General features: G+C 42.3%; 12 protein-coding genes across 12 annotated transcripts; 7 read left to right on the top strand and 5 right to left on the bottom strand.

The window, feature by feature from the left end:
- Positions 1–1162: 1162 nt before the first annotated feature.
- CYBJADRAFT_58426 (DUF5314 domain-containing protein) lies at positions 1163–2744 on the top strand. Its single transcript, XM_020217795.1, has one exon. The coding sequence runs from the start codon at positions 1617–1619 to the stop codon at positions 2289–2291; it is 675 nt and encodes a 224-aa protein (XP_020067760.1). The 5' UTR covers positions 1163–1616; the 3' UTR covers positions 2292–2744.
- An 8-nt stretch (positions 2745–2752) lies between these two features.
- CYBJADRAFT_175835 (uncharacterized protein) lies at positions 2753–4438 on the bottom strand (the record flags this gene model as incomplete). The annotated part of the gene is made up of 1 exon (XM_020216744.1): positions 2753–4438. The coding sequence occupies one exon, from the start codon at positions 4436–4438 to the stop codon at positions 2753–2755; it is 1686 nt and encodes a 561-aa protein (XP_020067759.1).
- Positions 4439–5928: 1490 nt separating this feature from the next.
- CYBJADRAFT_178948 (alternative oxidase) lies at positions 5929–7036 on the top strand (the record flags this gene model as incomplete). The annotated part of the gene is made up of 2 exons (XM_020216966.1): positions 5929–5931; positions 6095–7036. 2 exons carry the CDS (start codon positions 5929–5931, stop codon positions 7034–7036), a joined length of 945 nt encoding a protein of 314 aa, XP_020067758.1.
- Positions 7037–7329: 293 nt separating this feature from the next.
- Positions 7330–8989, top strand: ART5 (Art5p). The gene has a single exon (XM_020216037.1). It carries the CDS (start codon positions 7359–7361, stop codon positions 8970–8972), a length of 1614 nt encoding a protein of 537 aa, XP_020067757.1. The 5' UTR covers positions 7330–7358; the 3' UTR covers positions 8973–8989.
- A 286-nt stretch (positions 8990–9275) lies between these two features.
- On the top strand, positions 9276–12350 carry CYBJADRAFT_170027 (Zn(II)2Cys6 transcription factor domain-containing protein). The gene is made up of 2 exons (XM_020216036.1): positions 9276–9869; positions 9939–12350. Exons 1-2 carry the CDS (start codon positions 9519–9521, stop codon positions 12210–12212), a joined length of 2625 nt encoding a protein of 874 aa, XP_020067756.1. The 5' UTR covers positions 9276–9518; the 3' UTR covers positions 12213–12350.
- Positions 12351–12872: 522 nt separating this feature from the next.
- Positions 12873–13427, bottom strand: CYBJADRAFT_120260 (flavoprotein; the record flags this gene model as incomplete). Its single annotated transcript, XM_020212316.1, has 1 exon — positions 12873–13427. A coding segment is annotated over one exon (555 nt), but the record flags the coding sequence as incomplete, so codon positions are not given.
- Positions 13428–15381: 1954 nt separating this feature from the next.
- GRX5 (monothiol glutaredoxin GRX5) lies at positions 15382–16516 on the top strand. Its single transcript, XM_020216035.1, has 2 exons — positions 15382–15647; positions 15723–16516. The coding sequence occupies exons 1-2, from the start codon at positions 15609–15611 to the stop codon at positions 16116–16118; spliced, it is 435 nt and encodes a 144-aa protein (XP_020067754.1). The 5' UTR covers positions 15382–15608; the 3' UTR covers positions 16119–16516.
- A 901-nt stretch (positions 16517–17417) lies between these two features.
- CYBJADRAFT_170023 (uncharacterized protein) lies at positions 17418–17837 on the top strand. Its single transcript, XM_020216034.1, has one exon. It carries the CDS (start codon positions 17457–17459, stop codon positions 17682–17684), a length of 228 nt encoding a protein of 75 aa, XP_020067753.1. The 5' UTR covers positions 17418–17456; the 3' UTR covers positions 17685–17837.
- Positions 17838–17847: 10 nt separating this feature from the next.
- On the bottom strand, positions 17848–20466 carry STO1 (Sto1p; the record flags this gene model as incomplete). The annotated part of the gene is made up of 2 exons (XM_020217257.1): positions 17848–20354; positions 20439–20466. 2 exons carry the CDS (start codon positions 20464–20466, stop codon positions 17848–17850), a joined length of 2535 nt encoding a protein of 844 aa, XP_020067752.1.
- Positions 20467–20723: 257 nt separating this feature from the next.
- Positions 20724–24449, bottom strand: EPO1 (Epo1p). Its single transcript, XM_020216033.1, has one exon. The coding sequence runs from the start codon at positions 24049–24051 to the stop codon at positions 21172–21174; it is 2880 nt and encodes a 959-aa protein (XP_020067751.1). The 5' UTR covers positions 24052–24449; the 3' UTR covers positions 20724–21171.
- A 548-nt stretch (positions 24450–24997) lies between these two features.
- On the bottom strand, positions 24998–25698 carry CYBJADRAFT_170020 (cytochrome b5). Its single transcript, XM_020216032.1, has 3 exons — positions 25511–25698; positions 25173–25416; positions 24998–25094 (listed from the first exon to the last, which is right to left on the bottom strand). Exons 1-3 carry the CDS (start codon positions 25596–25598, stop codon positions 25064–25066), a joined length of 363 nt encoding a protein of 120 aa, XP_020067750.1. The 5' UTR covers positions 25599–25698; the 3' UTR covers positions 24998–25063.
- A 160-nt stretch (positions 25699–25858) lies between these two features.
- On the top strand, positions 25859–26298 carry PKR1 (Pkr1p). Its single transcript, XM_020216031.1, has one exon. The coding sequence runs from the start codon at positions 25885–25887 to the stop codon at positions 26239–26241; it is 357 nt and encodes a 118-aa protein (XP_020067749.1). The 5' UTR covers positions 25859–25884; the 3' UTR covers positions 26242–26298.
- The last annotated feature ends 61 nt before the right edge of the window (positions 26299–26359 follow it).

The following is a 26359-nucleotide window of genomic DNA, read 5'->3' as shown; positions in this document are numbered from 1 at the left end:
AAGTTAGAAAGATAACAGAAGAATGGTCAGAAACAAAAGATTGAAAAATAAAAGCAGAAACCTTGAAGGATATCCCAGGAAAAAACTAAGGACTCTTCATGGAACCTTCTAACGACGTCCTGAACCTGAACTTGATAATGGAACTATGGATGATAGAATAAGAAGCAGATAGCAGAAAGAGCTTTAGAAGAAATCGGACTTGATGGTGCCTTTGATTATGATCCCAACTTTGAATACATCATTGAAGATAACACCAACAGTTTAAATGAGAATGATGATCCAGTTTATGAACAACAACAACAGCGGAGACCGCGGAGACCACAGAACTCAGTTTATAATCCTGATGCCCTTGAAAAGTGTTGCGATTGTTGCTATGCACTCCTTATCGATGCTGAATTATCATCTTTTTGTTGCGATACGGACAAAATTTTACTCAATGACATATTCAAAGAACCTCCACAGTAAATGAAGGATATCTTATCTGATCCAATGACGTCTAAATATTCTCGAACAATCAGTACTGGTGATTCGAGAGGTAGAGTTTATTCAATGACCATCAACGGACGTTTATTACATCAAGTTGATGGTATGATAGCTCAAGAAAATGGTCAAGAGAAGTTTGCAGAAATTTATACACTAGATTCAGATTTTGCTACAAACCCTCACATTGAATCGGTTAGAGGTGTTCTTCAAAACGATGAAGAATAAAATAAACTTGACGACCACATTAGGAAGATTGGTGAGTTTCTGTCTCAACACAATCCTTATGCACAGCTGTTATATCCGGCTTGAGAAATTGTTCAACAGACAATTATAGAGTTGGGATTAACAAGAGAGGAGATTGTTGTTGAATTTACCAATATTGAACCAACAGCACCAACAAATTCAGAAGATCATACTTCTTTATTTCCAGAGGTTAAAGAGTTCCCCTTGGTGCGCAGAAGTAATAACAGCAAGACATACTACAATCTCAGTGCCCATAAAGGAAAGATCTACCGGTCGCTTTACTTCTATCAACGGTCTGTGCAGGAGTTATTTTTGATCTTTGAGATGTCCTCTTTTAATACATAAAGGACGAGACAAGTCTTTTCCATACTAACAGAACTCAGATTAGTATCATTCTAACATATCCACACCATACACACACTTGCGATTACATATACGAAATCTTACGCTACAGTTTTAGAAAATTCTTTAAAGCGTGGATTTCGTTAGTTTCAAAATCATCCTATCAAGGAAGGACCAGGCATTAACGTCAATACCCGACGGGCCGCGCAGCGCAAGTTGATCGCGAAGGTCCAAGTCGCGTTCACCGTACCGAAGCACTACAGATCAACTTGTCTGATAATGTGATTACTAACTGATGAGCCGGTTTTTGGCTAGCAACACATGGAACGACAAATGTATCATTTTGTGAGGCACTGCTTAATAATACATGGGATTACTAATAAAGCCAGGCTCGCGGATCGTATGGGACGATGACCTTATCAGTTCGCGACTAGATTGATGATCCATTATCTTCAGGAGTATTTCTGAAAAATACAAATAAGAGCGGTTAGCCTCTTAGATAAAGTTTATATGTATTTAGAAGAATAACGAAAAATATATTGTACACCATGTCTGCTAAACCAATGAACTGGAATACTATCCGTCTACGTTTGCAGCAGGTTATGGTCCAACCACCATCTCTTTGGAATATCGATGAAGAGAGCAAGCTTAGTGGCACTGAAAATTTTTTCAAGTGGCAGGGTGCCCTGGCCTTCAAGCTTAGAATCACAGGTTTACATCTCTATGAATACATGGTTCACGGTACTACCCCACCATGTGAAACTGGGATGATATCTGATGTGGACCAAGATGAAATGCGCAGTCTATTGAGCTCATGTGTCACCTCTGCTTTGCTTGATTCTGTTAAGGGACATGCGTTGTTGTTCTTGCAATCTCATTACAGCGCTAATAACTTCAAGGACACCGGTCATGATTTGTTTATTTTCTTGCAAGAACAATTTGGTTATGTGTCCTTGTCTATGGTCTGGAGACGTATCCTCGAGATTACTCAAAAGGGTTCCTCAAAGTCTTGTGATGACTTATTGTCTCAGTTCTTTGAGCTCCAAGTTAATGTGCTCAACAACCTGTCGCCCCAAGAATTGGGCAGTTGTTTGTTGGTTGCTAGTTTGAAAAATCAAGGTGTTTCCGAGGATTATATTGAACAGATTGCTACCACGTATTTGTCGAAGTTTAAGTATCTCGAGCCCCGTAACTTACCTGAAGGTGGATCGTTGCAGAGGTGAAGGTATCAAGACTAATTAAGATGCGTTGTGGAGGGTCATGTGTCTATGAACGTCCAGAGATGGATGGTGTGTAACAATAGATCATCTTTGGTCTATCATATAGCCTTACTAGGGCTGGATCCTAATAAGTGTACATTCCACGGTTACCAAGATTCTTTCATGATGCTTAGAGACTAAACAGAGTGGCAGCTCATTCGACTTTTAACCAATATCCGACCTTTTCATAGCACATCACTATATTGGGACACATTTCCACTTCAGGGGCTACCCAGAACCATATACCGACAGACATTGGATCTTTGAGTACCTAATCAGATATGACAAACCTTGATAATCAGCTGTCATTAATATGATATCTCAACAGCGTTACGGCTTACTCATCTAGATTTTAAGCAGTATCAAATTTGCTCTGAAGACATATATACTCTGGTTTCTATGTCGAGGGAAAAATGAGCCCATGATCAATTGGCCGGAATCTTTTGCTGACCATCAAATTCATTCGTTTCACCCAACACGCTGTACCAGTTACATCTACCTCCGGTGCATCTTAACAGAGTCTCAGGATTACTATGTTTCTCCTTCAACTGGGATTTCCTTGCCATATCCTGAACTTTCCATCCAATCCTCTCCGCACCTAAACGACCACCGTCAAGATTTGCAGAAGATGGGCCAGTTCTAAGCATTGCATACCGTCCAAGCATAAAGAAGGGTACTTCAGAGTTCCATTGAAGGTCATCTGTGAGACAAGGTACTCCATTAATGGTTTCAATGGGATATTCGTCGAGTAAAGTCTTCATCATTGGCTGATTGGTGATGTCAGGGGATGTACCAGTTGCGAAACAAATGTAATCAACATCGCAAAGCTCATTCAGCTCTCCAGTAATCTTGCTTTTCAGCACTATGGATTTCCACTTTTGCATTCCTTGATCCCAGTCGTTGCTCACCATCTCTGTGAACTTATGCAATACAACTCGACCACTTTTAACAAGATTCATAACGATTTTGTGATACTGTGGATTCATCGAACCTCCTTCTCTTGCACTTTCAATCATTTGAAACCGTTCAAGATCTGAATCTTTCATCCAAAAGCTCGATTTCATATAATTTTGATATTTGGAAACCCATTCAAGGTGGAAATCGAAATGCTTTATCTTTATTTCCCCACGAATAATGAGATGGACTTTATCAACACCTTTGGAAAGCACAAGCTCAGTGAGCTGAGCTGATGTTAAGCCACCGCCAACAATTGCCATTTCTGTGTGCTTACCTTCCTGTATCCTTTCCATTGTCTTCTCAGGTGGTAACTGGATTTGATTTTGGAAAAGGTGTGTGGTGTGACATGATCCGTATGGGAAATGGTCTCCGAGCCCATTGATAGGATAATTAATCTTACCGGACAAACCAATAGCACCAATACAATACTCACAACCAAAAGTTTCACCTTCTGATGTTTCAACTGCAAATCCCATCTTTGACTCAACTTTGTCGGCTCCGATCTTATTAATAAGTGTATACCTGATGTTCATTATCGTTGCCTTTTGGACAACATTTTCCAATCCATACCTGGTAACCAAAGTTGAGCAAAAATCTTCAAATAATTTTGATCCTGGTCTGTAGTAGTCTGTTCGGTCCCTTCTATCAACCTCTACAAGACCAGATCCGGCAAATGAGTTGGACAATTTACGTTTCATCCTGGTCTTCTTCTGATGATGTTTGGATATCTCTTTCCCTACAACTCCATGTATTTCCATCAACTCTTTTTCTCGTCCTTGTGAATGTGCAAATGCAACCAATGAATCGATATCCAAAGGGTCAGGATGGAAAAACATTGGTGATCTAAGATGTGGGATCTTAACTGCATCGAATTGGTTGTGCCATTGACACATGAAGGAATCTCCAGTTTTATCCAGCACCAGAATGTCATCTGGGTCGAATTTCCCCTCAAACCCAATGGCTCTAGGTTTACTCTTTGTAACATTACTACCACCACCTCTTTGCTTAAGCCAATGGAATCTTGAGTGTTCGCCATTGCTGAAAATTGCACCTGGGGTAGCCTCGCATAACCGTGAAGCGATGGCTAAACCACAAGGTCCACCACCGATGATGATCACTGGTTTATAATTACACTCTGGTATATCAATGGACATGATTTGTCGTTCAGTGAGTAGGCTCGGCCATTATGTGGTACCCTTGACTATTCGAGAAGTTGAGCTTTATACGATTTCAAATAACCTGCGAGGTGGCTATTGAGGTGAGAAGGATATGGAGGTGAATAACCATTGAACTTGTCTTGCTGTAACCACTTTGGTAGGAATGAAAGCTTAGCAACCCGATGGGTTAAGGCAATCCACAACTATAATGGTCATGTGGTTATTAAGCGAGGACACGCCAATGATGTGATGTGGCAAGTGGTTTCACCAATTTATAACTTTGCTGTTGGCGGCAAATAGAGAAGCATCAATGGAGTTCATAGTTGATTCCCACTCATTGACACAGACGCAAATCACTATATCCTTTGGAGTTTAACCTCGACAACTGTAGTTGGAATAAATAGAAGCAGTGTTGTTAATATATGGAGACCACTGTCTCGAGTAGAGCTTAACCCCATGTGCCGGAGAAAAGACAACCTTGCATGTTACCACTTTGCTCTTAACAGAAGAAAAACCCCCAACCCTGTGGAATATGTCGTTTCATACACAGTTCGTTATGGAAACTTTCCTCCACCCTCCGTGTTTTCGCTTGGCCATCTGCGAAGGAGCATATACTTCGTGGAAACTTAGGCTTTCAAGAAACCATCGGCAAACGATGATGGGAAGCGATGGCGCGTTGCGCTAAACGATTCAGACTCCGTAAATTACCAAATCCCTTAACATTCAAATATCCCCGGAATTAAGAAACAAAGAAAATTGGCCTTCAATGTGGACATGGAGGGACAATCCAAGTAAAGTTTTTGACGGGCTTTGGCGCGTACCAATACATGTCCCCTTTGGGCAAGGCTTTAAGCTTCCGAAGTCCCAGAGTTCTAAGCGCAAAGTGAGCAACATTTAGAGTTCGTAGTGGAATTATGCAACAATGATAGATACTACATAGGCTACGGCCCCGGTGGTATTCTAGGAAGGATTGTTGAAGAACCCCGATGCTGATGTTAGAATAAAAAAGCTATAGCTTGAGATCGAAGCTGCCAAACTGTAGACACCGTTCTATGAAGGAAGAGTCCTGTTCAAGGTCAAGACTAAATGTTAGTACACGTTATACAGATCTTATATCCACTTTCTCTCCTTTTACTCCTGTTTAATGTTCCACCAAACAAGTTCATCCATTGAACACACGGGTATTTGTCATCGTCCAAAGCTCGAAACGCTGTGATGGACGCGGCTTTAGCAGCCGTGTTTTTTGACACAAAACCGGAAAAAAAAACAAGAAAGAGAGCCAAATGCCGGCTTTCATTTCTGCTCCGAGGTCCATGGCCTGAGAGCAACCATATCACGAAAGGCAGAGCAGAAAGCTTTACCCGTAAGTGACGGCCTAGCTATGTGTTGTGAAAGTTGATAATGCGGGGTTTGGCCAAACGTTGAAAGCATCAATTCATAGGGGAGGTTGAAACATATATAAACACACGTTTCCTTCATGGCACATTATGGTTAACTATGTTCAAACGTTCAGTACACTCTAACAATCTAAAAAGAGAAACACATTCAATCATGTTGACCACACTAAGAAATAGAAGTGTTGTACAAGGTGCAACCAAAAACGCTTACTTGAGCTTGCGCTGTTATGCATCGACAATCCATACCCCAACTGAGCAACCTGCTACTCATGCCGACAAACGTTCACCTTTCTCGATAGCCACCAAGGTTATTGTTAACCCACCAGAAACAGACAACAAGTTTATCTCGCATCCAATGTTCCCACATCCGGATATGGAAAAAAGTGATTGTGAAGCTGTTGACTTTGCCCATCGCCCACCACAGACGATTGGTGATAGTATTGCTGACCGCGCTGTCAAGTTTTGTCGTGCCTCTTTTGACCTTGTGACAGGTTACAAGAAACCAGAAACACTTAACGGTGAGTTGCAATGGTACAAGGGAACAAGATATGAGATGACAGAGGGGAAATGGTTGACCAGATGTATTTTCCTTGAGAGTATTGCCGGTGTTCCTGGTATGGTTGGAGGTTTCCTCAGACATTTGAGCTCCTTGAGATTGTTGAAGAGGGACAAGGCGTGGATCGAAACCTTGTTGGATGAGGCTTACAACGAGAGAATGCATCTCCTTACATTTATCAAATTAGGAGATCCTTCTTGGTTTACCCGTTCCATTATCTACGTTGGACAAGGTGTCTTTGCAAACTTGTTCTTCATGGTTTACCTGTTTAAGCCAAAGTACTGCCACAGATTTGTCGGATACCTTGAGGAGGAAGCTGTGAGAACATATACACATCTTCTTAAGGATATAGATGCTGGCAACTTACCAAAGTTCAACGAGACAAAGCTACCAGAGATTGCCTGGACATATTGGACCGATTTGGACGAGAACAGCTCTTTCAGGGATTTGATTTTGAGAGTGAGAGCTGATGAGGCCAAGCACAGAGAGGTTAACCACACACTGGCTAACTTGGATGTCAAAAAAGATAGAAACCCGTTCGGTATGAAATTGCCAGGAGTGCCAGTTGATGAACAACCTGATGCATATAGTCTGAAGAGCGCAAAACCAACTGGTTGGGAAAGAAAGGACCTCACTCTATGAACTTTATGACCTTTATACCTAGTGAACGTGATTTATTGAGAAGCAGTACTCTTATACATACAACTCTGCTACTTTTAATGATATATACAAACATGACGAAATTTGTTTGCTCTTTTGTAAGGTTTAATTGAACGGAAGATCAAGCATTGCTTTTGTGTTTTGTTTTGTTTTTCTTTCAAGTGTTTTTTTAGGCTTGTCGTGTAAAGTCCAATGTGGACAAAAAAAAAGTTCTAGACTGGGGAATAAATAATCCGAAATCCCAAACACCTATTTTCTCGAGAGAGAGAACAACAGTTTAGTGTGGAGTTTTGTTGCAAGCTGAATGTTCGGACTGGGGAGGACATCTTCATCGTCATCTTCTGTAAAGTACTTTGACGTTAGAGTCAAGTCCACGTATAAGAACCTTATTATTGTGAGGGGCTCTCAGTATGATTCACCTTCTATTATGCTCACGGGTGATCTCGTCTTTTCACTATCAGAGGAGATGGCGTTTAAAAAGATTGGACTACGGCTAGTTGGGCGCTACAAACTGGACTTTCTTGAGGTGTTATCACAAGACAATACAACACTCTCCAATCCTGTGAAGGAGGAGTCGACCGTGTTCGAAGTGATGTGGGAGAATTTGTTGTTAAACGCCAATGGCACCATTGGTCCCCTAGAAGGTTCAACTAGTGGCACAAGTACACCGACCTTGGCAACAAGAAGGCTGATAAGGTCAAACACGCCACTTTCAATGCATATGGAACCTCAAAAGTTCGCCAGCACGCCCTTTGAAGACATGGTTGTTCCTACAGGTACGACATTTGTACTTCCAGAAGGTAACTACGAGCTGCCGTTCAAGTGTATACTCCCCGGTGATGTTCCTGAAACTGTTGAAGGACTTTTGGCCGGGTCAATCCTGTACAAGTTTGAAGCAACAATGGATAGAGGTGGGTTTAAATCACCAGTTATGAAGTACCAGTACTTCCGAATACTTCGAACGCTTTCAAGTGACAATTTCTCCATCTCCGAGACCATTTCCATCGGTAAAAGTTGGCCAGACAAAGTCCAATATGAGGTAAGCATCCCTTCGAGGGCTGTGCCCATTGGTGGATCGACTCCTATAAAGATTCTACTGGTGCCATTGTGCAAGGGCCTCAAGTTGGGGCCGATAAGGGCACAGATGGTGCAGTACTATGCGTTTAAAGGAGTAACGGGTGATATCTATGACGATGAGCAGATCATTTTCGATTCTACCATGACAAGTATGGAAGGGAAGGTATTGGAGGATACTTTATCCATAGACTCATCGATAAAGATTCCTTCAAACTTGAAGAAAGTCACTCAGGATTGTGATTTGAAAGGCGATATGATCAAGGTTAGGCACAAGTTGAAATTGCAGATTATTTTGATCAATGACAGCGGCACGACGAGTGAGTTGAGAACGAACATCCCAATATCTCTTTTCATTTCGCCTGTGGTGGAAGTGTCTGGACGTACGATAATGCTTGATAAGCAGGGGAAGCTTCATTTCAGAAAGGAAGAGGACAGGCTCTTCAACTGTCAAATGACTAATCACAGCAGCGTTGGCTACAACAATCAACAACAAGCAAGCTCAAACAGCTACGACACGCCGCCAAATTATGAAGAACATGTTTATGACCAAATGATTTTCAACGATGGGGGTCTGAGCTCCCCAACTCCGGTGAGTTCTGGAGTGACGACACCGGTCCCGATGCTTTCCATTGCAGATGGCGCGACCTCCAATCTCATCAACCCTTCAAGCATTTCAATGATGCTCATGGCACAGTACACCGGTGCAGCTGCAGACGTCTCTGAGTATAGCGATATATCGAATGTTCCATCATACCAGGATGCGATTCAAGGTAACGATGTACCTAATCCCAGTGAGGACTTTTCTCCTAGGTATCAAACTGAGGGCACAACCAATACATGATCCAAGTAGAGATTGTTTAGTTTGTAAACAGTAAAACCTCCATTCACTTCATTTTGAACACGCGGAGAAACTCCTCTACTAACGTATTTCGAACCCCCCCCCCCTCCGCACTACTGACGTAATACACGTTGTTTTCTTCTCCACATGAACTTCCAATTCACCGCGTTCTCAAACCATTGAACGTAAAGGCCGGGGTAACAAGTCGGGTGAAATTCTCGGCAGCGTTGAAAAGACCCGGAAAAATCCATTTTTCAGGGGCTTTTGCCTTTTTTTTTCAAAGCGGTGGAGGTGGGACAGGACTAATTACAAAAGCGTTGTTTTTGCAGTAAACGTGGAAAAATTGTATGGGGAAATTCACATTCAACGGAGAACAACGACAACATCAACAATATCAACCAGCACAAAAAAAAGAAAGAAGGGGAAAAACAAACCACAAAAAGCACACAGAAAGACGTAATAAAAAAAATTCGATAAAAAACAGCTCTAGATAAATACCACAGCGGCAAATTGATCTACCGCCAAAAGTTGTATCTGAAGCCTTCGAATATGTCGTCAATAGCCCATATGCTACAAGATGTATCCTCAGAGAAATCACAGGATGGTGCTGGTGCTGGTGCTGGTGCTGCCGCCCAGCACTCGCAAGCTCAAGAACAGCAACAACAAACACAACCGGCACAGAGCTCGAATGCAAAGACTGTGGAAGCACGAGAACCGGTGAATGGACCCTCTTCCAGTTTGAAGCCTACAGAGTCGAGCCCTTCCGTTCCGAGAACGAACTCAATGGATTCGCTACGAGGGTATTCCACTGCCAGTGAAGAGCCTAAGAGAATACACACGGCAGAACAGCCAAAGAAGCATCAGAACAAGCGATCTAAAGTTTCAAGAGCGTGTGATGAAGTGAGTGTTTTGTTATTTGTTTTCCGCAATTGCTCTTTGATGGCCCTGTACTAACAAGCATTTAAATAGTGCCGGAGAAAGAAGGTACGGTGCGATGCGTCATTTAGTAGCACTTCTAATAGCGTAATCAAGCCGTGTACCAATTGCTTGAAGAACAAGGATAGCTGCTCGTTTGAAAGGGTGCCTTTGAAAAGAGGGCCCACTAAGGGATTTGTGAGATCTGACAGTATGACTGAAACTATGACTGATGTTTCAAGATCATCGAGTATTAGCAGTCATCAACCACCACCAAATCATCAGTCTATCATGCTACCGCCTTTAGTTTCTCTTACAGGGAACATGCCCATGAGAGGCACCAATCCTGCTTCTGGACAAAAGCAACAACAGCAGCAACAACAGCAACAACAACAACAACAACAACAACAACAACAACAACAACAACAACAGCAACAACAGCAACAACAGCAACAACAACAACAACAACAACAACAACAGCAACATCAACCATCGCCCCAATCGGTGTGTTATCCTTCTCAACCAAGTTCCCCGGGTGGAACAGTTCTTTTGAACAAGGGCGAATCGGCAGCACCACCAGGATTATTTCTCAAGGTGCCTTATCAGGGATCCTTAGAGAGAAGGGGTTCAATGGATTCAATTTCGTCTTCGATATCTGATGCAAGGTTTTCCATCGCTTCAAACACCAATGGTAACTTCCATTTTCCACCTAGAATGAGTTACGATTCCTCTGTAATATCAGATTCGGACGATGACCTATCTGCCCGTTCTCATAGAAGCTCAATTGATTCAAGAGACCGTCGCAGGTCAAACTCTGCAAATCTTCAAGGACCTGCTAGTCCTGCAATGTCACTCAGCTCTCTGAAGAGCTTCAACCAAGGATTTTCCCAAGGACTTAATTTGACACATGTTCAGTATCCAATCTCGATTCCACAACAGGCACAGCTAGTGGAGCTATACTACCAATTTGTACATCCAACATTCTCAATTCTTCCTCTCAACAGACAATCGCTCTCTGCTCTATTAACCATACCACCGCCTCCCCAACAATCTCACCAAATAGCCAATGACGTTGCTGAGGTCAACCAATTTGTGATTCAAGGGTTTTACAACTCTTTGCAACTATTGCTCTCCACAACGACAAGGACTTCCACACCAAATGTTCTAGGGTTGGGAATGGACTCAGCAGTATTACAAGATTCTATCAATCGACTGTTCCAGAGTTGGTTCAAGATTGCTACAAAAGTGACGGGAAATATATCCATATACTCACAAAATGTCGTTATTCTTTTGGGGATGTCAATAGTAACTTTGTGTTACTCCGTGGTTTTGTTGGGGTTTACAAAGGAACTCAACATAAGACAATCCGTTGGTGTATTCAACCGTCTTAAAGTTTTTAAACTGTTTTGGATTGAAAGCCACGTTGTTACTAACAGCAACTATGACGATTATTCGTCCTTGTTGAAAAGACTATACGTTTATTTAATCATTCTTGACTCTCTTGAATCTCTCTCAATTGGTGAGCCGTCATCAACAGGACTTGTTTTTGATTCAAGCACCGTAACAAAGCTGTTCCCAACGTTTAAAAACTTTGATTTGGCGAAGAACAATATGATGTTGGGATTGAAGTTGGCTGAGATATCCAATCTGAGAGACATGCGGAAATCACCAAGGGATACGCCAGTATCACCTGTATGCAAGGCTATGAAATTGAAGTCTAAGCTTACTCATGACACTTTTAACAGAAATGTGGAACAAGATCAGATATCTGGAACCTTTTGGGATTTCATTGTCTCCAAGTATGAGATTGAGGCATTCCTTGAAGAGGTGATTGTGAGTCATCGTGAGAAACTGGATGAAGAATTGCTCTATGATCAACAATTGAAGTGCCTGAGACTGGCGAAGAAACACATAACAATACAAACCAACTTATTATCGGCGATCAAGAACAACACAAACTCCATTGACCTCAATCTCCCGATCTCCCCATTCTTACCTCTAATATTCAAACAGTCTGTGAGATCCGTCAACATTAGCAAGATCATCATCAATTCTCTTATGACGAACAGCGATCTTGTTCCAAGGCTTTCGAAGCAATTGAATGAAGTTATTGGCCTGATAAATTATTTGAGTCTCTTGAAACCATTCAAGTCCAGTGATTTGAACAACCATCTAGCGTTTGAGTTCAGATCCGCACAATTACAATGGTTTGAAAACGATGAACGTCCTTCGGCCAGTAAGATAGAGATCTTGACGAGATGGGTTGGTTTAATTGCAGACATCCATGAATATATGAAGAGCGATGACTTTGAAGGATGGTGCAGTTGAGTATTTCCTATCTAATGTGGAACGTATCGTTGGATATTATATTTATGAGTTCGCACAATAAGGTACGAATGTATGACTAAGAATTATTAATGTCGATATGTAAAGTAGATTAGTTATCTGTTTGATACAGGGCAATATTGTAGCACCGTACCTTCCGTGTGTGAAGTAACTGCTGTTATCGATCCAACACATTTCCAAGATAAACCTATGCAATATAGTTGATAGCCAAAAGAAGTTGATAATAATCACAAACACACAAAGAAAAAAAAGGCAACAAAAAAAACCAAAAAAAAAAAAAAAAAAATACACGAATCACCGGTTCATCAGATAGACCGGCCAAGATGCAACCATACAATGACGGTAGAGAACATAAAATATGAAGTAGAACCATATGTACGATTCAAATCATGACTTGTCAACCGGTGGTTTCGAATCTGTTGTTTCGACAATAGCATCAGCAATAACTTGATCATTGTTATCTTGATCATCATCATCGTCGTCGTCATCGTCGTCATCGTCATCATCGTCGTCATCGTCATCTTCTTCCTCTTCGCCTTCCTCTTCCTCTCCTTCTTCCTCCTCCTCATCTTCCTCTTGACTTCCATTAGCTCCACTAATACCTTCTGGATCATATGGCTTCTTCGCAGCTTCAGAACTTTTAATCTTTTTAACGAGAATTTCCACAATATCACTCCATTCACGCATACCACCCATACCGATATCACCACATACTAACACCTTTTCAACCGGTTTCAGAACCTCAACCCATGGACATTCATCTCTGAGAAATGTCAAATGTTTTTTGGTCAAAGGGTGTGTGTACATGAATGTGTTCATTGCTGGAGCAATTAACATTGGGTATTGAGGGTTCCAGCTCCTGATTATTGCGGTAAGCAAGTTGTCACAGATACCGTTCGCCATCTTTGCCAAAGTATTTGCACTCATAGGACTGATTAAAAAGATATCAGCCCATTTTCTCAACTCCTGGTGTAATATTGGGTCTCCTAATTTTTTATAGCCATACCATTCTTCGTTATCTCTCCAAATCTTCACTTCTGTGGAAATTTTTAACCCCTTCAAGAAATGTTCTGCACATTTTGTAACAACCAATTGAATAGAAACTTTCGAGGGATCAAATATCTTGTACAATTTAGCAATGATCAAAGGAACTTTAATTGTTGCCACCGAACCTGTAGCACCGATCAAGATATGGATCTTACCATCGTCTTGCTTTTGGAAAAATTCATGGAATGGAACCTGTTCAGTTGGAGTTCCAATGATTGCCTTTGGAATTTTTTCCTTAACCTTCTTCGCAGTTGGGTTCAGCTCACCATTGTTCAAACTGGTCAGTGGAATATCGATGGGGAAAGTTGGCGCTGGTTGCGATGTTGGTGAGAGAGATTTCAACTCAAAATCTAACGAAGATTTAATGGAGTCCGGTGATGTTCGTCCAACATGGGCAAAAGTATGTGGCGTGGTTGTGAATTGGAGGTAATCCATATTAGCAGATGAATTTTGCCTCGAGGAACAGGCAGATCCTGAGCTACCTATGCTCAGATTTCTAGGCTGTTGTGGATGAGCGGTCAATGAAGGTTGTCTTGACACGTTCACCTGAGCAGCGTAATTTGGAAACCCGACATCGTGAGACGTTGGTGGGGTTGTCTTGATCGGGGTTGCAGAACCTGGGCGAGTAGAGGAGAGAGGAGTTGTGCACGACTGTTGATCTTGCACCTGTTGATGTGATGGTTGTTGCTGTGGATCTTGCAGTTGTTGTTGCTGATCTTGAGGTGCTGTTGGAACTTGCGAAGACGGCAAAGGTTGTGACGTCAACAGTTGTGGTATCTGTGATGAAGAAGGTCTTGCGCTGATGGAACCTCTGTGAGGTTTATCAGGCATATCCGGCACTGTGAACGAAACAGAAGAGTACTTTGCCCCATTGACAGAGACTGTCGGTGTAAGTGCATCGGTCGAAGGATCCTGTGACAGTGAAGGCCATGGTGTAGTATTGCCCTGATTTATAGGGGTGATGATGCTGCTGGCGATGTTGGAAGCAACGGTGTTAGAACCCATGGAAGTTGAAATTGAGGGCAGTTTCCTGGCATCGTTCAGCTGAGAAGTGGATTCAGACCTCTGCGAGTAGATCGTCTGTTGATTGGGCCTGTTCAAAATGGGCTGTGGCATCTTAGTTGTAGTTGTAGTTGTTGTTGTTGTTTTATAGAGATTAGCCGCCGTCAAATTTTTTTTAGATTCTTCCGGTACACAAAAACAGTTACACGAAAACGGTTTCACAAAAACGGTTACGCAAAAACAACACACACACACAGAAGGTCAAAATAATGCTTGTGAACAACGAAACAAAGGGTTCCAGAGCGGTTGTTTTGGAAGTATAAAAAGAGAAGGAAAGGAACAAAAGCAAGAAAATTTTCAATTGGAAAGTCCCTCGCTCCTTTCGCTGCTACCTAAGTTTCTTTGCTTTTCTTCTTATGCTTTCTTTCTCGATTTCTCTCTGCTTTTGGCGGGGCGAGGGCAACGGAGGGCCAGCAAAGGGGGAAAGTACGGAAGTTTTCGAGGCTCTAAGAAAAGCAGACAGAGCAAAACAACAACGGAAAGGAGGCAGTTAGGGGCCAACCCCTGTTGAAGGTATATACTCAGTTATATAATTGCTATTATGGCCCTTGTGTAATTACAGTGTTTGTGGTTGACTGTATAGACATCGTATTGTTATACCGCCGCAATGTTTGGAAGAGTACGACACCATTGCCAGTGGGAAAAGCCATCCCATAACAACCATTGGGCCAGTCGATTACCGAGGCGCGCGCGCGTGTTGGGTATGATTTACACTCCGATCTGACATAATTTCATGTTGTGATTTTCTTGTTGCTCGGTCGTGTAAGCCAGGCACTGTGTAATGCTTACTAAGTGCTATGTCCTATTAGAGATCACCTGTTGTATGCAATACAACAATCGTTCTCCAATTCACTCAATCAAACAACGCAGAGTGACCATCGATGGCTACCCCTCCTTTTATTGATCACTGCTTGGTGAATGCCTTTTCCTTTGGTAGGTGCATTTCGATGATTCTTCCTTTTAGCTGCCTGACACGTTTCGCTTATGTATCAGAGTTGTATTTCCTCGGCATTTGTCTGTTCACGCCATGTTTAGTGGTGATTCGACGTGTTCACGATGCCCAAAACGTCTCTGTATTTTCTATTAAACAGTACAATGCGCTTTATGGCTATTACGTAATTCCATTTCACTTTTTAGGAATGTCCGGGTGAGTTTCCATTTCCGTTTTTCCACCGATATTCAGTGAATGGCGATAATTCCCACAGTTTACAAAACAACTACAGCTTGATTACAAACCAACCCTTGTTAAACCTACTATTTATTCGCATAATGTTCAGATCCATCATCAGTCAACAGTCAAGACTTATCGTGAGTACAGCTACATAACTGAAAAAGGAAAAGGCAATATAGTGAAAAGGGCCCAGATCACTAACACTCCCGAAGACTCGTTTCCCAGCCTCCAAGAACATCTCCTCTTCGTTCACTAGGCTACTCTCTACAGAGACCAGAGAAGCTATTGAAAGAGCCGTCGCATCTGCTCCAGTAGTTTTGTTCATGAAAGGTACCCCGGAACAACCAATGTGTGGGTTCTCAAGGGCCACAATCAACATCCTGGGCCAGGTTGGTGTTGATCCTGAGAAATTTGCCGCCTTCAATGTGTTGGAGGATTCTGAACTTCGTGAAGGAATCAAAGAATTCAGTGAATGGCCTACAATCCCTCAACTGTATGTCAACAAAGAATTCGTCGGTGGTTGTGATATTGTCACTTCAATGGCACATTCCGGTGAGCTTACACAGCTTCTGGAAGACAGCAAGGTCCTTATCGACGATGAAGAGTAGTTAAGCTACCGTATTACAAAGCAACCACGTCTTTCATCACGCACCCCCTTCTGTATATAGATATAGATATATATGAGCTTTTCCCAATGTGAAAGCCTTCTAGATTGTATTCTCAAGCCTTTAGATTTGTCATTCGTGGGAACTCTATCCAAAACTGGCGATGACAAACTCCGTTAAGAGAACGTATATAGCATCATTATCGGCACTTAATCCATGAAGCCAGTCAGCTACGTACTGTTACAACTAGGTAACAAGAGCTGTAGCTAATAATCGGAAAGAATAAACGCCTTCATTGTGGTTTTATATACATTGGCTAAAGAGCCTTCTTCCACCCACCGCCTCCTCACATATAGCGTTGCAAGGATTTTTTACTTTTGGTTCTCGCACTCAATGCCGCCCCAACCAACACAGGCAGCATAGGCAGCTGCAACTCTCAAACATTGGTTGTTAAGCTGTTTTCAACTGTTCATTAGCATTGGACATTACCGAGAAAATGACACCATAAGTTTTGCTTTAGCTCTTTGATAGTACCAAGCTATTGAGTGCCACATGACTTGGTCAAATACGGCTTTATCCAATACATCTTTGACGAATCGTACCACAAACTTCGATAATGATACGGAAGGTGTAAAACTCAAGATGCAAATGACATGATGATTCCATACGTAACCCCCAAACTGAAATATGGACCCACTGACGCCACAGTTGTCGCTGCTGGAGAAACTTTGCTGTGATTACCCGAGCCTTGATCTATGTGCAAATTGAACTGGCTTAGCGTGTTTTTATGTCCCCTTTGTTATCCGTTCCATCATTGCTGCAACCGATCTAAATCATACGAAATTTCCGGATCCATGTGGTCTGACCCAATTTTCTGAAGCTTGTCCTACTTCCCTCACCACCACCAAAGGCATCTCCCCCATACGTATGCATACTTTATGAGTGCAATTCTGTCGTGTTCGATATTAAAAATGATACAGCTCAATAGTATAACGTGATTTTTTTGTCTCTCTTCCTATTTCCCCAGTTTCTGTAGCAGGAAATTACGTAAACCTGCCTTGTTTAATGCTGCATTCTCAATATGATGAGTATTAAGCCAGCTCACAGATCAGTCGATTTTTTTTTTCAGAATAGCGTATACAGTTGAAGCATGGTTTATATGGTTTCATAACAATTGCCCTTTGTAGCACTTCTATGTATACCTTGTACGACTCCCTGTGGTCCTGGTCGTGTATATAAACCACCTGTAGTCCCACTTACCTCTTTGGTCACCACTTCTTTAGTTGAATCTTTATCAGAATCGCGCAACTACACACACAGCTTAAATACATAAATCACAAAATGGTTTCTTCTTCTGCTATCAGATCTTTCCACTCATCAGCTTTGAGACTCAACAAATCAGTTGCCTCTAATGCCACCTCCCGTTCAAAATTCACAAGTTATCTGTTTGGCGTTACGGTGCTTTACGGTGCTGGTGTTTATCTGTTGTACGAATTCTACTACAAGAACAACAAAATTACAAAGATGTTCAAGCAGGAGAGAGCAAAGACACATGCTCCTCACCTCTGATCGTTTCAGCCTAGTCGTGTGCTGTTAGAATTATGGAAGGGGGTTAATTCCTAGTTGTGATCCTTATAGCATATCTATATTCCAATAATGCCTGTATGACCTTTATTTAAGTACTTTGCAACACTTTACGTAGCAATGAATAGTGAGATACACTAGAAATCCTTCATAGGCCTGAAAGGTTTTCAATCCAGAGCCTTATGACCCTCTTCGTATCCTCATGTGAAACCTCTTTCTCCAATACATCGACAAGATTAGAGACAGAAGTGTACTCATCTGAAAATTTTCTCAACACGGCTCTAACAAACCCAAGAGTTGTGTGGTACTTCCAGGAAAGTTCCACCTCTTCTGTTACATCTGCTTCAACGTCAGGAATTGGAATGGCTTCGGACTGTGTCAACACCTGACATGTTTTTGAAATAGTCTTCAATAATGTTTCAAATACATAGATTAACTCTTTGGTACTTGAACCGGAGAAAACAACACGTGTTAAGCTTCTAAAGATCGATTCAATGGTGGCAACGTTAACAAGCCCAATGTTAACGTCACGGGAGTCGTCCAAAGAGTGTTTGAGAACAGCCAAAGGTGAAACCACTCCAAAGTTTTCCAGAACATCAACAGCTAGATAACCACAATGAGGATCCTGATTCCAATAAGATAGAACAGCTCCAACAGCCCATACTTGTTTTTCTAAGGCCTTCTGCTCATCATCCATTTCATCAGATGATGGACTTAAAAGGTTCTTCAATTGATCACGAGTCGAATCAATACATTTGGCAACGTGTGAGGTAGATTTACTTCCAACAAACGCAATAGCTTGGAAAACAATGGTGATGAGCAATTCTTCACCATTGGTGAAAGGTTCGGTAACAGTTTTCAACTCTTCAATGGCCTGTTGCAAATTTTGTGGCTGTTGGTTTGTATGGATGACTTCAATTAACTTTTCGACATATGGCTTTAGAGGAAGTTTGTCACAGACGTACAAAACATTCATAGCATCTTCAGCTAAATCATCCTTATCGGTGACCCTACCATAGAATGATCTCAATTCAGATGCGTTGAAAAGAGAAAGATCCAAATACCTCTGAAGTTGAGGAGTTAATGTCTGGCTGATTCTCTCATAACTACCAAGTCTCAACTCTTTAGCAACCAGATTTCTGATGAAAACCACCCTTGGATTATACTTGGAATCTGCGAATCTAACACCATCATTTTCCCATTCGTTCCATTTCCAAGTGAAATTGAAGTTACTCAACTGAATGGATAGCCAATCGAGGTATCTAAGAGTAAGCTCAAAATCTAAATGGTAAACGTTACGGTAAAAGAATCTAATGGCTCTTCCAATAACTTGTGCAATGGCTTGAGGAGCATTGGAACAAGCTTCAACCAAAGTGGTGTAAAAATAAACAGATGGCTGTGAAGCCGTTGGAAGTTTAAACATTAAACCAAGAAGGGTTTCAATGGCAATATCCTCGATTTTCCACGTAGAGAAAGAAGTTCCGTTCTCGATATTGTTCTCTTGCAATTTCTTCAAAGAATCGATACTTGAGCCTGGTGGTGCAAATATATTATCATTGAAGAACAAATCCAATGTGATAATCTGTCTGGCAACCTCCTTTCTGTTGAACTCCAGGGCTTCAATGATATCTGTGACAATGTCCCTCAAGATCAATCCAACAAAGGAATCAGAAGGTGGTGTGGTTTGCAAATCTCCAATTGGTGGGTAAACTTCCATGGTAAATCTTGGAGTTCTCCACATTCCATCAACGCTTCCCAAGCCACTGTCCAACCCGGATATCTCCTTTAACTCTTCAATAGTTGGAAGTTTCAAAGGTGGCAACTCCATCTTATCAGTTGGTGTGAGTAAAGTACCGAGTTGTGTTCTAATATCCAAGAACAAACGAACGTCATTGGATACAAACGAGTTTAAGGACTCCAACACCAAAGCAACAACCTCCTTGGGTTCGAACGGTTGCTCTGTACTCTGCTCGGAGAATGGCTTCGTAATGGTGACATTTGAGGGGACAGGTTTGAACCCCTTAGCCGTCTCGATAAGCCCATTGACAACCGTCCCATATTCAGTCTTGTCTGTAATGAATGGATGGAAGTATGGAACTGAAATCAATGTGTTATAGTAGATAGCTTCCGCAAGTGGGCATCTCGAATCCGGGGAGGCATCCTGCAATCCAATAGAGAGCTTCAGAAGCTGAGTGAATACGTTCGAGACACTCTGAGTATCCAAGATGAATGCCAAACATGACCAGAAACGGAGAATGAGTTTAACGTTGTTCCATGGACCCGTATCAGAAGAGCTAGGCTTGATGCTTTTCGAAACAGCCTTTTCAAGGATAACCTGTGCCTCCTGGTGGAAGAACTCCACAATCATCCTACCAACAGATGCACTCTGGACGTACACGGATTGTACAAGACCAGCAATGTGTAGCATCTTCTGTGGTTGTTCCGTAACAACACCAAACAAAGTCTGTAGCACCGCCTTACGAAAGTCGTCACTTTCGAAATTCTTCACAATCGGCGTAGTCATAAACTCAACGTCCTCGGAGTACTTCTTCGGGGTCTCACCGAGGGTGTTTATATCGTTACAGAGGGCCTTGAAATCCCCCATTCTGGAAGATGGACGGGACCTCTTTCTAAAGTCCTCGTTGTACTCATTGTCTTTCAAGCCATGGCACGGTGATGTTAGTACACAACTGTGTTGTTTAAGTGTGCGATCCATTGAGCATCATCCAAATGACTTACCGAACTGTCTTTTCCTGTGAAAACTCATCTGTGAAGTAAAGCGCCCTGTGCTAACAAAATGTAAACAATGACAGAGAGGCCTTTCTGGGTAGCACAAAGTTTGTTGATGTTATTTTTGCGAGGCCGCGAACTCGTTTTGTCGATGTTTTGAGCTTGGGCCACTACTTCAACTAATATGGGGGTAGTTTCGATGGAGAGAAGAGCTTGAAGTAGAGCGCTGCCTGTTAGACAGAGGGCTTATTAAAGGCTTACATATGGGGTTCCATCAACACTCTTTCAATCAGTCTTGTCTTCTTACAACTCTCATCTGCTACTTTCATTGTATACATCACCTATTAAACATTTAAACCTCAATGGGGCTACATTGACTTATCGACCTTGTGTTAGTTATTTAAGCTAGTAACTCTGTAACAGCATATACGTTCTCTTCATAAGATCGGGCTCTTGCTAATGTTTCTCCTCTTTATACATTGTGCAGTAACTATACTTTCACATGAGATGTGATGCTCATCAACGTATGCTACAGGATAAAACTGTACCCTCGTTGTCAATAACTGCACAGTGCCAGAGTTCACGTCAAAACGCAACGTTTCAAAGGGGTTCATACGTCACAACGTAGCACCGAGCATTATTTGAGTAATGAAGGGAAAGCGTTAGTGAACATGTGGTCCTCGCATCATACTGGCACAACCAAGATCATCAAAATTATATCACGTATATTAATCAGCCACCTTTAGTCCTTTGTAGACGCAGTGACGTTTATAAGATTGAACGATGGGGGTCTATGCATATTCCTGAATGGACTGGTTGGTGGTTTCAATGGTGAGTTTCGGGATGGATGAGTTCCATCAGCTTTGACTGGAGTGGTCTCTGCAGATTGATAAAGAGAGTCCGCAGAGAAATTCTTCGTAGCAGAGTTGAAGCTACCACTATCCGGCTTGGAGGAACACATCTTTTCGAGCTGAAGCTTTTCGTTTCTCAAGATCTTAACCTTTTCACTCAAAATGGTAACCTTCTTGTTCTCGTACGACAAAACTTCAATCTCGTTCTTGAGTTTGGGAATAGTAATGGACTCCAATTCTTTATTCTTCTTGGTCAAGATGTCCAACTGGTGTCTCAAATCAGGTTCGTCCTTTGCTAACTGTTCAATCTCGGCAGACTGTTTGGCAATCAACTCATCCTTCATGCTGATTTGGGATTTCAACTTTTCATTCTCATAACTTAACTCCAACATCGAAGGCTTTGTTCCATTCTCCATTAGTAGCACGTGCTCTTCTGCGATAAACCTCTTTTGACGTTCATTATTCATTTCTTGAACCAATCTGGCAATTTCGATCGCATAGTCTTGCTCCTTCAATACTGATGAATTGGATACACTGGAGACGCCATTGAGCTTTTCCTCTAGTGCAATCTCTCTCTTAACAGATGCAGCAAGTTCACTTGATACCAGATTCAACTCCCTGATTAGATATGTACTCTCCTGCATAACACCTAATTGATCAACAGTAAGCTCCATCTTTTTTGATTCAGTTGTAATGTTTGGCGCATTGTCAAGACCAGTACTGACATCTCTACTTTCCATAACAGGAAGAGTTTCAACATTAGCATCACGAGTCAATGTTTTGCCATGGCTTACAGTGTGTATACTTGCATCATCATGGGAGTCTGCGGTCTCATCAATGCTGTGTTTTGGAGCCTTCTTCTTCGACCAATTTCTCAAAAACTTTGGTGATTTCAAAGCATTCTTCAAAGATCCCATAGAATGAGAAGACGATATCGACGAGTGGCGCTGTTTCTCCTGGAAGTCATTGCCAGTTTCAGTTCTATCATGCACATCTGGAGATGGGGTGAAATTAAACTGTGACGCAGTGACAAAGACGTCGTTGGAGTGAGAACCACCAGACAGTTGATACAGTTTCCTAGAGTTAGTGAGCTCTGGGTTATAATCGGAAGTTGTTGAGAATGCACTCATTGATGAAAGAGATACACCCTTGGAATGTCCTTGATGATCTGGTTTTCTCTGCTGAGTTGACTGAGCTAATGGTTCGTTGCTGAAGTGCTCCACGGCAGACTTCTCCTGAACAGGTTCAAGTGGACGGGATTGGTATTTCAAAGTATTGTCGTCATATATATCATCATCGTCGTCTTTCATACTCAATAAACTGAGTCTTGGTAAACCCTTTGAGCGTGGTAATTTTGAAGGCGATTCCTGTGAGTCAATAGTAACATCGCCATTTCGCTCAGATGTGGGTGTCGATTCGTCATTTGGAAGAGCTTCTGAGTGGTTTGAATTGTCAAACGAGTTATCCTCACTGTTGACAACATTGTCAGCTAGAAAATGATGGTTTGAGTGAGCCGACTTAGGCAACAATTCGTTAGTTTCCCTCTCATAGTTCTGTGTAGCTGGTTGGTCATAAAAGCTTTCATCTCGTTGCAGTTGTCGACTTGTATCAGCAGAACCATCCTTTAAAGGAGATGGAATTTTAGGTACTGATATTCTCCTTCCTGGATACGTCATCTGTTGCTGTTGCTGTTGCTGCTGCTGTTGCTGCTGTTGAGACAGCGATACTTGGGAATGATTATTATTCTGCTGATATGGACCCCTCTGAGGAATTGGTTGCATTTGTTGAGGTGGATAACCTCTCCGCTGTTGTGGTTGCTTTTGAATTTGCTTTTGCTGTTGATACGGATTACTCGTCTGTAAAGAGTAAGCTCTGCCATTAGATTCAAACTGTTGTTGAGGAACGTTGGACATCGAGTTTGCCCTTGGATTATTCATGAATCCGGGTGGCGGTGGACCTCCTTGCTGTCCAGTGAAAGATCCCAATCTTGGATCCTGAGGATTATAAGGATTACGCATCGTCTGCATGGACATCGATCTCGGGTCCATTGGTGGCATTCCATTCATCCCCCTTGGTGGCTTACCAGCCTGATTGAACACTTGCTTCTTCATAGCAGTCATCTGCTTTCTGTACTGTGTGTTCGATATGTTCCCGGATGGCCTCATAGAAGGAGAAGCCAGCGTAGGGATGATAGGTGCGGTATCCTGGTAATGTGCCTGGGCACCATAGCGGCCACGATCTGCGATAGAGCTCAAGTCTTCAAACGAATAAACCTGTGCAGCAGGGTCGGAAACAAAGTCCTTACCACCATCCTCTTCCTCGTCATCAAAGCCTCCTTTCCCACCACCGCTACCTTTCTTCTTCCCCAATCGTAGGAAATTGTTCAAAGTCGTACTACTGTTGTTACTGGCCAATGATGACCTCCTTGAACCCCCCATCACCGGCGGTCTCATCATCGGTTGTTGGAATTGGTGATTAGGTGGCACGTACGGTGCGTATGGATCGGCCTGATAAGACTGATTCGGTGGATAGTACTGCTGCCGTTGTTGTTGTTGTTGTTGTTGTTGCTGTTGATACGGTTGTTGATAACGCTGAGGCTGAGGTTGTTGAACCCATTGTGCACCACCTCCTGGCCCATTAATCGGCGTCTCCTTCGTCACGTCGATATCACCATAGTCAGTGCTCAGCAGATGGTTCCTCAGCTGAGAATTGTTCGAGCCGTTGTTGTAGCCCGCGCTCGGGTTGTTCTTGTACACCTTAGCAGCATGCATGTCACTTAGTTATGGGCCAGACGGGAATTGGCAGAGAGGAAGAAACAAGGCAAAAGACAGGGCACAACTCCAGTAGGCGCAAAAGAAACGTCCTGAATGGAAGCAATCACTATGAAAAGCCCAGTGGGGGTATCCTTACAATGCCTATACGATCAATCTGTCTGTATAGCGAAGATCCCTGATGTAAGCAAGGAAAGGGAAGGGGATATTTTGCCCAACTGAAAAACACACACACAGATCAAGCGATTGTAAATGTCCAGGAAGGAAATGAAGGGCAAAATAGAAAAGAGAGAAGAGTCCGGGGTTTTATTTGGCCGAGTTTGGTACCTTTGCTTCTCTGTCTGTCTGGCTGTATCTCTCCAAAGCGATACGGTATGGTGAGAGGAGTGGTTGGTGGTGTTTTTGGCTGGTTCTGGTTAGCGAAAATATTTGACTAAAATTAGGAAACGAGAAGAGGATCGGCGTGACTTTTTTGCGTAAACTTTTTGCGAAAATGCGAAAAAGCAGGAACACAAAGGAAAAACGTAAACACACAGGGAAAACGAAAACGGAAACGAAAACGAAACAAAGATCAACGGTGATGGACAACCGAAAAGACATCCAGGTATCTGATCTCGATCTAGTCTGATGAAAGGGTAAATAATTGAAGCCCGGAATAAGAGGTGCGGGAAGCAACTGCTATTAAAAAAAGAGCAGCCAGCCAGCCAAACAGGTGAAAACTTTTTACAACACTCTCGAGTGAAACGGCTTTCAACGCTTTTTCTTGTTTATTTTGCTTTGTTGCGAGGGTTTTTCGGCTCTTTTTTCTTTTCCATGCATGCGTAAACACAAAATTGTGCGTAATTTCACCTATTTGCACTGACTTTGGCGTGTTTCTCGGTTTCGCAAAAAGTTGGATCAATTAGGAAATGCCGAAATCAACTACACCAACACCAGTGATAAACAAGTCACTGTTAAGTTAGAATAGATTAAATAGGGATTAACTCTTAGCCGTGGGCATTTCTCAACGTTCTCAATCAACCACTTTACCCACAATGTTGTATCTATAAAGTCGGAAGCAGGATTCGTTAGTGTGTTGTATAAAAAAGCAGGCACCTAATGCATAGATTGTAAAGACTCACCTTTGGCTGAAGAAAGAGTACCAGTCATCCAGCACCTGTAACTGCTTTTCTGTCAAGGTTGAGACGTCTGAACTAACGGTGATATCTGTGTCCTCTGGTTTCAAACTCGATTTGCCCAGTGCTCTACTGGCATCGCGTCCTACCAGGACGCTATACTTTGTTCCTGGGCCGTAGGCAGCAACATTCTTCGTAACGTCAAATATCACACCTTTTATGCCAATGTATCTCTGTGGTTTTGTCACCCCTTCATCAGATGGAAAGAAAAATGTTAGAATAAGGCACTTCTTTATCTCGATCTCCGCGTTGTCGAAACATATAATGGTCCTCCGATAACATACCGTCGTATTGTAACAACTCCTCCTTTGTGAAAGGATCATCTCTTGGAGGGTCCAGGTCCACTGGCTCCTTTGGTGCAAATTTACCCATTGCTATCAACCAAACGTCCGTATGTGTGCACAATTGTCGTGCTGAGATATCTATAAATGGACAAAAGCCGATGGCTGTTGTTGATATTCTCACGTTGTTCCTCCTTCCCTCCACCAACGTAAAATCACTTGAAAGAGCGCGTGTGTGTGCTTTGTCCTTTTTCCGTAATTTCGCGAATCACACACATCTCGGCAGTGCTCTTTTCGATAAACTTGTTCACATCTTTACTTGTTCACTTTTTTGATTATTACCTGGACCAACCACCATTTTGAACGCTATAGATAGGATGATTGGGTTCATAGAAGAGCTTTGGCAGTCAATCTTTACACCGGGTGCTACGCCGACGCTTGTGTTGGCCACACACGTTACTTTCGCATTGTTGGTTACGCTGCTCACAGTCTTTTCATTTTTAACGAGATCGATCCACATAATCAATCTATTGGTATTAGCGCTGTTACTGTGGGGCACATTGACGTGGTTCATCGCAGAGTTGGAGAAAACAAAGGATTTGAAAGATAACGACCAACTCTCCAAGGATGAGTCTGGTAAAGAAGAGTCCACTAAGGTAGAGGCCCCGGCTACGGGTCAGACGACGTCTTCGTCGACAAAGACCTCGGTTGTTAAAAAGACAAGAAAGACATAAACCATTAATTATCGTTAATTAAAAACAAAACATTGCCTAATGATATGAAGGAGTCATATTAGTAGTTTGCATATTACCACCAATGTGGCGGAACAACTCAAGAAAAGGAATGGTAGCA

This window comes from Cyberlindnera jadinii, assembly GCF_001661405.1.
Source record: "Cyberlindnera jadinii NRRL Y-1542 unplaced genomic scaffold CYBJAscaffold_28, whole genome shotgun sequence".
Classification (NCBI taxonomy): Eukaryota; Fungi; Ascomycota; class Saccharomycetes; order Phaffomycetales; family Wickerhamomycetaceae; genus Williopsis; species Williopsis jadinii.
Note: the sequence above shows the minus strand (reverse complement) of the source record. Positions and strands in the feature narration are given on the sequence as shown.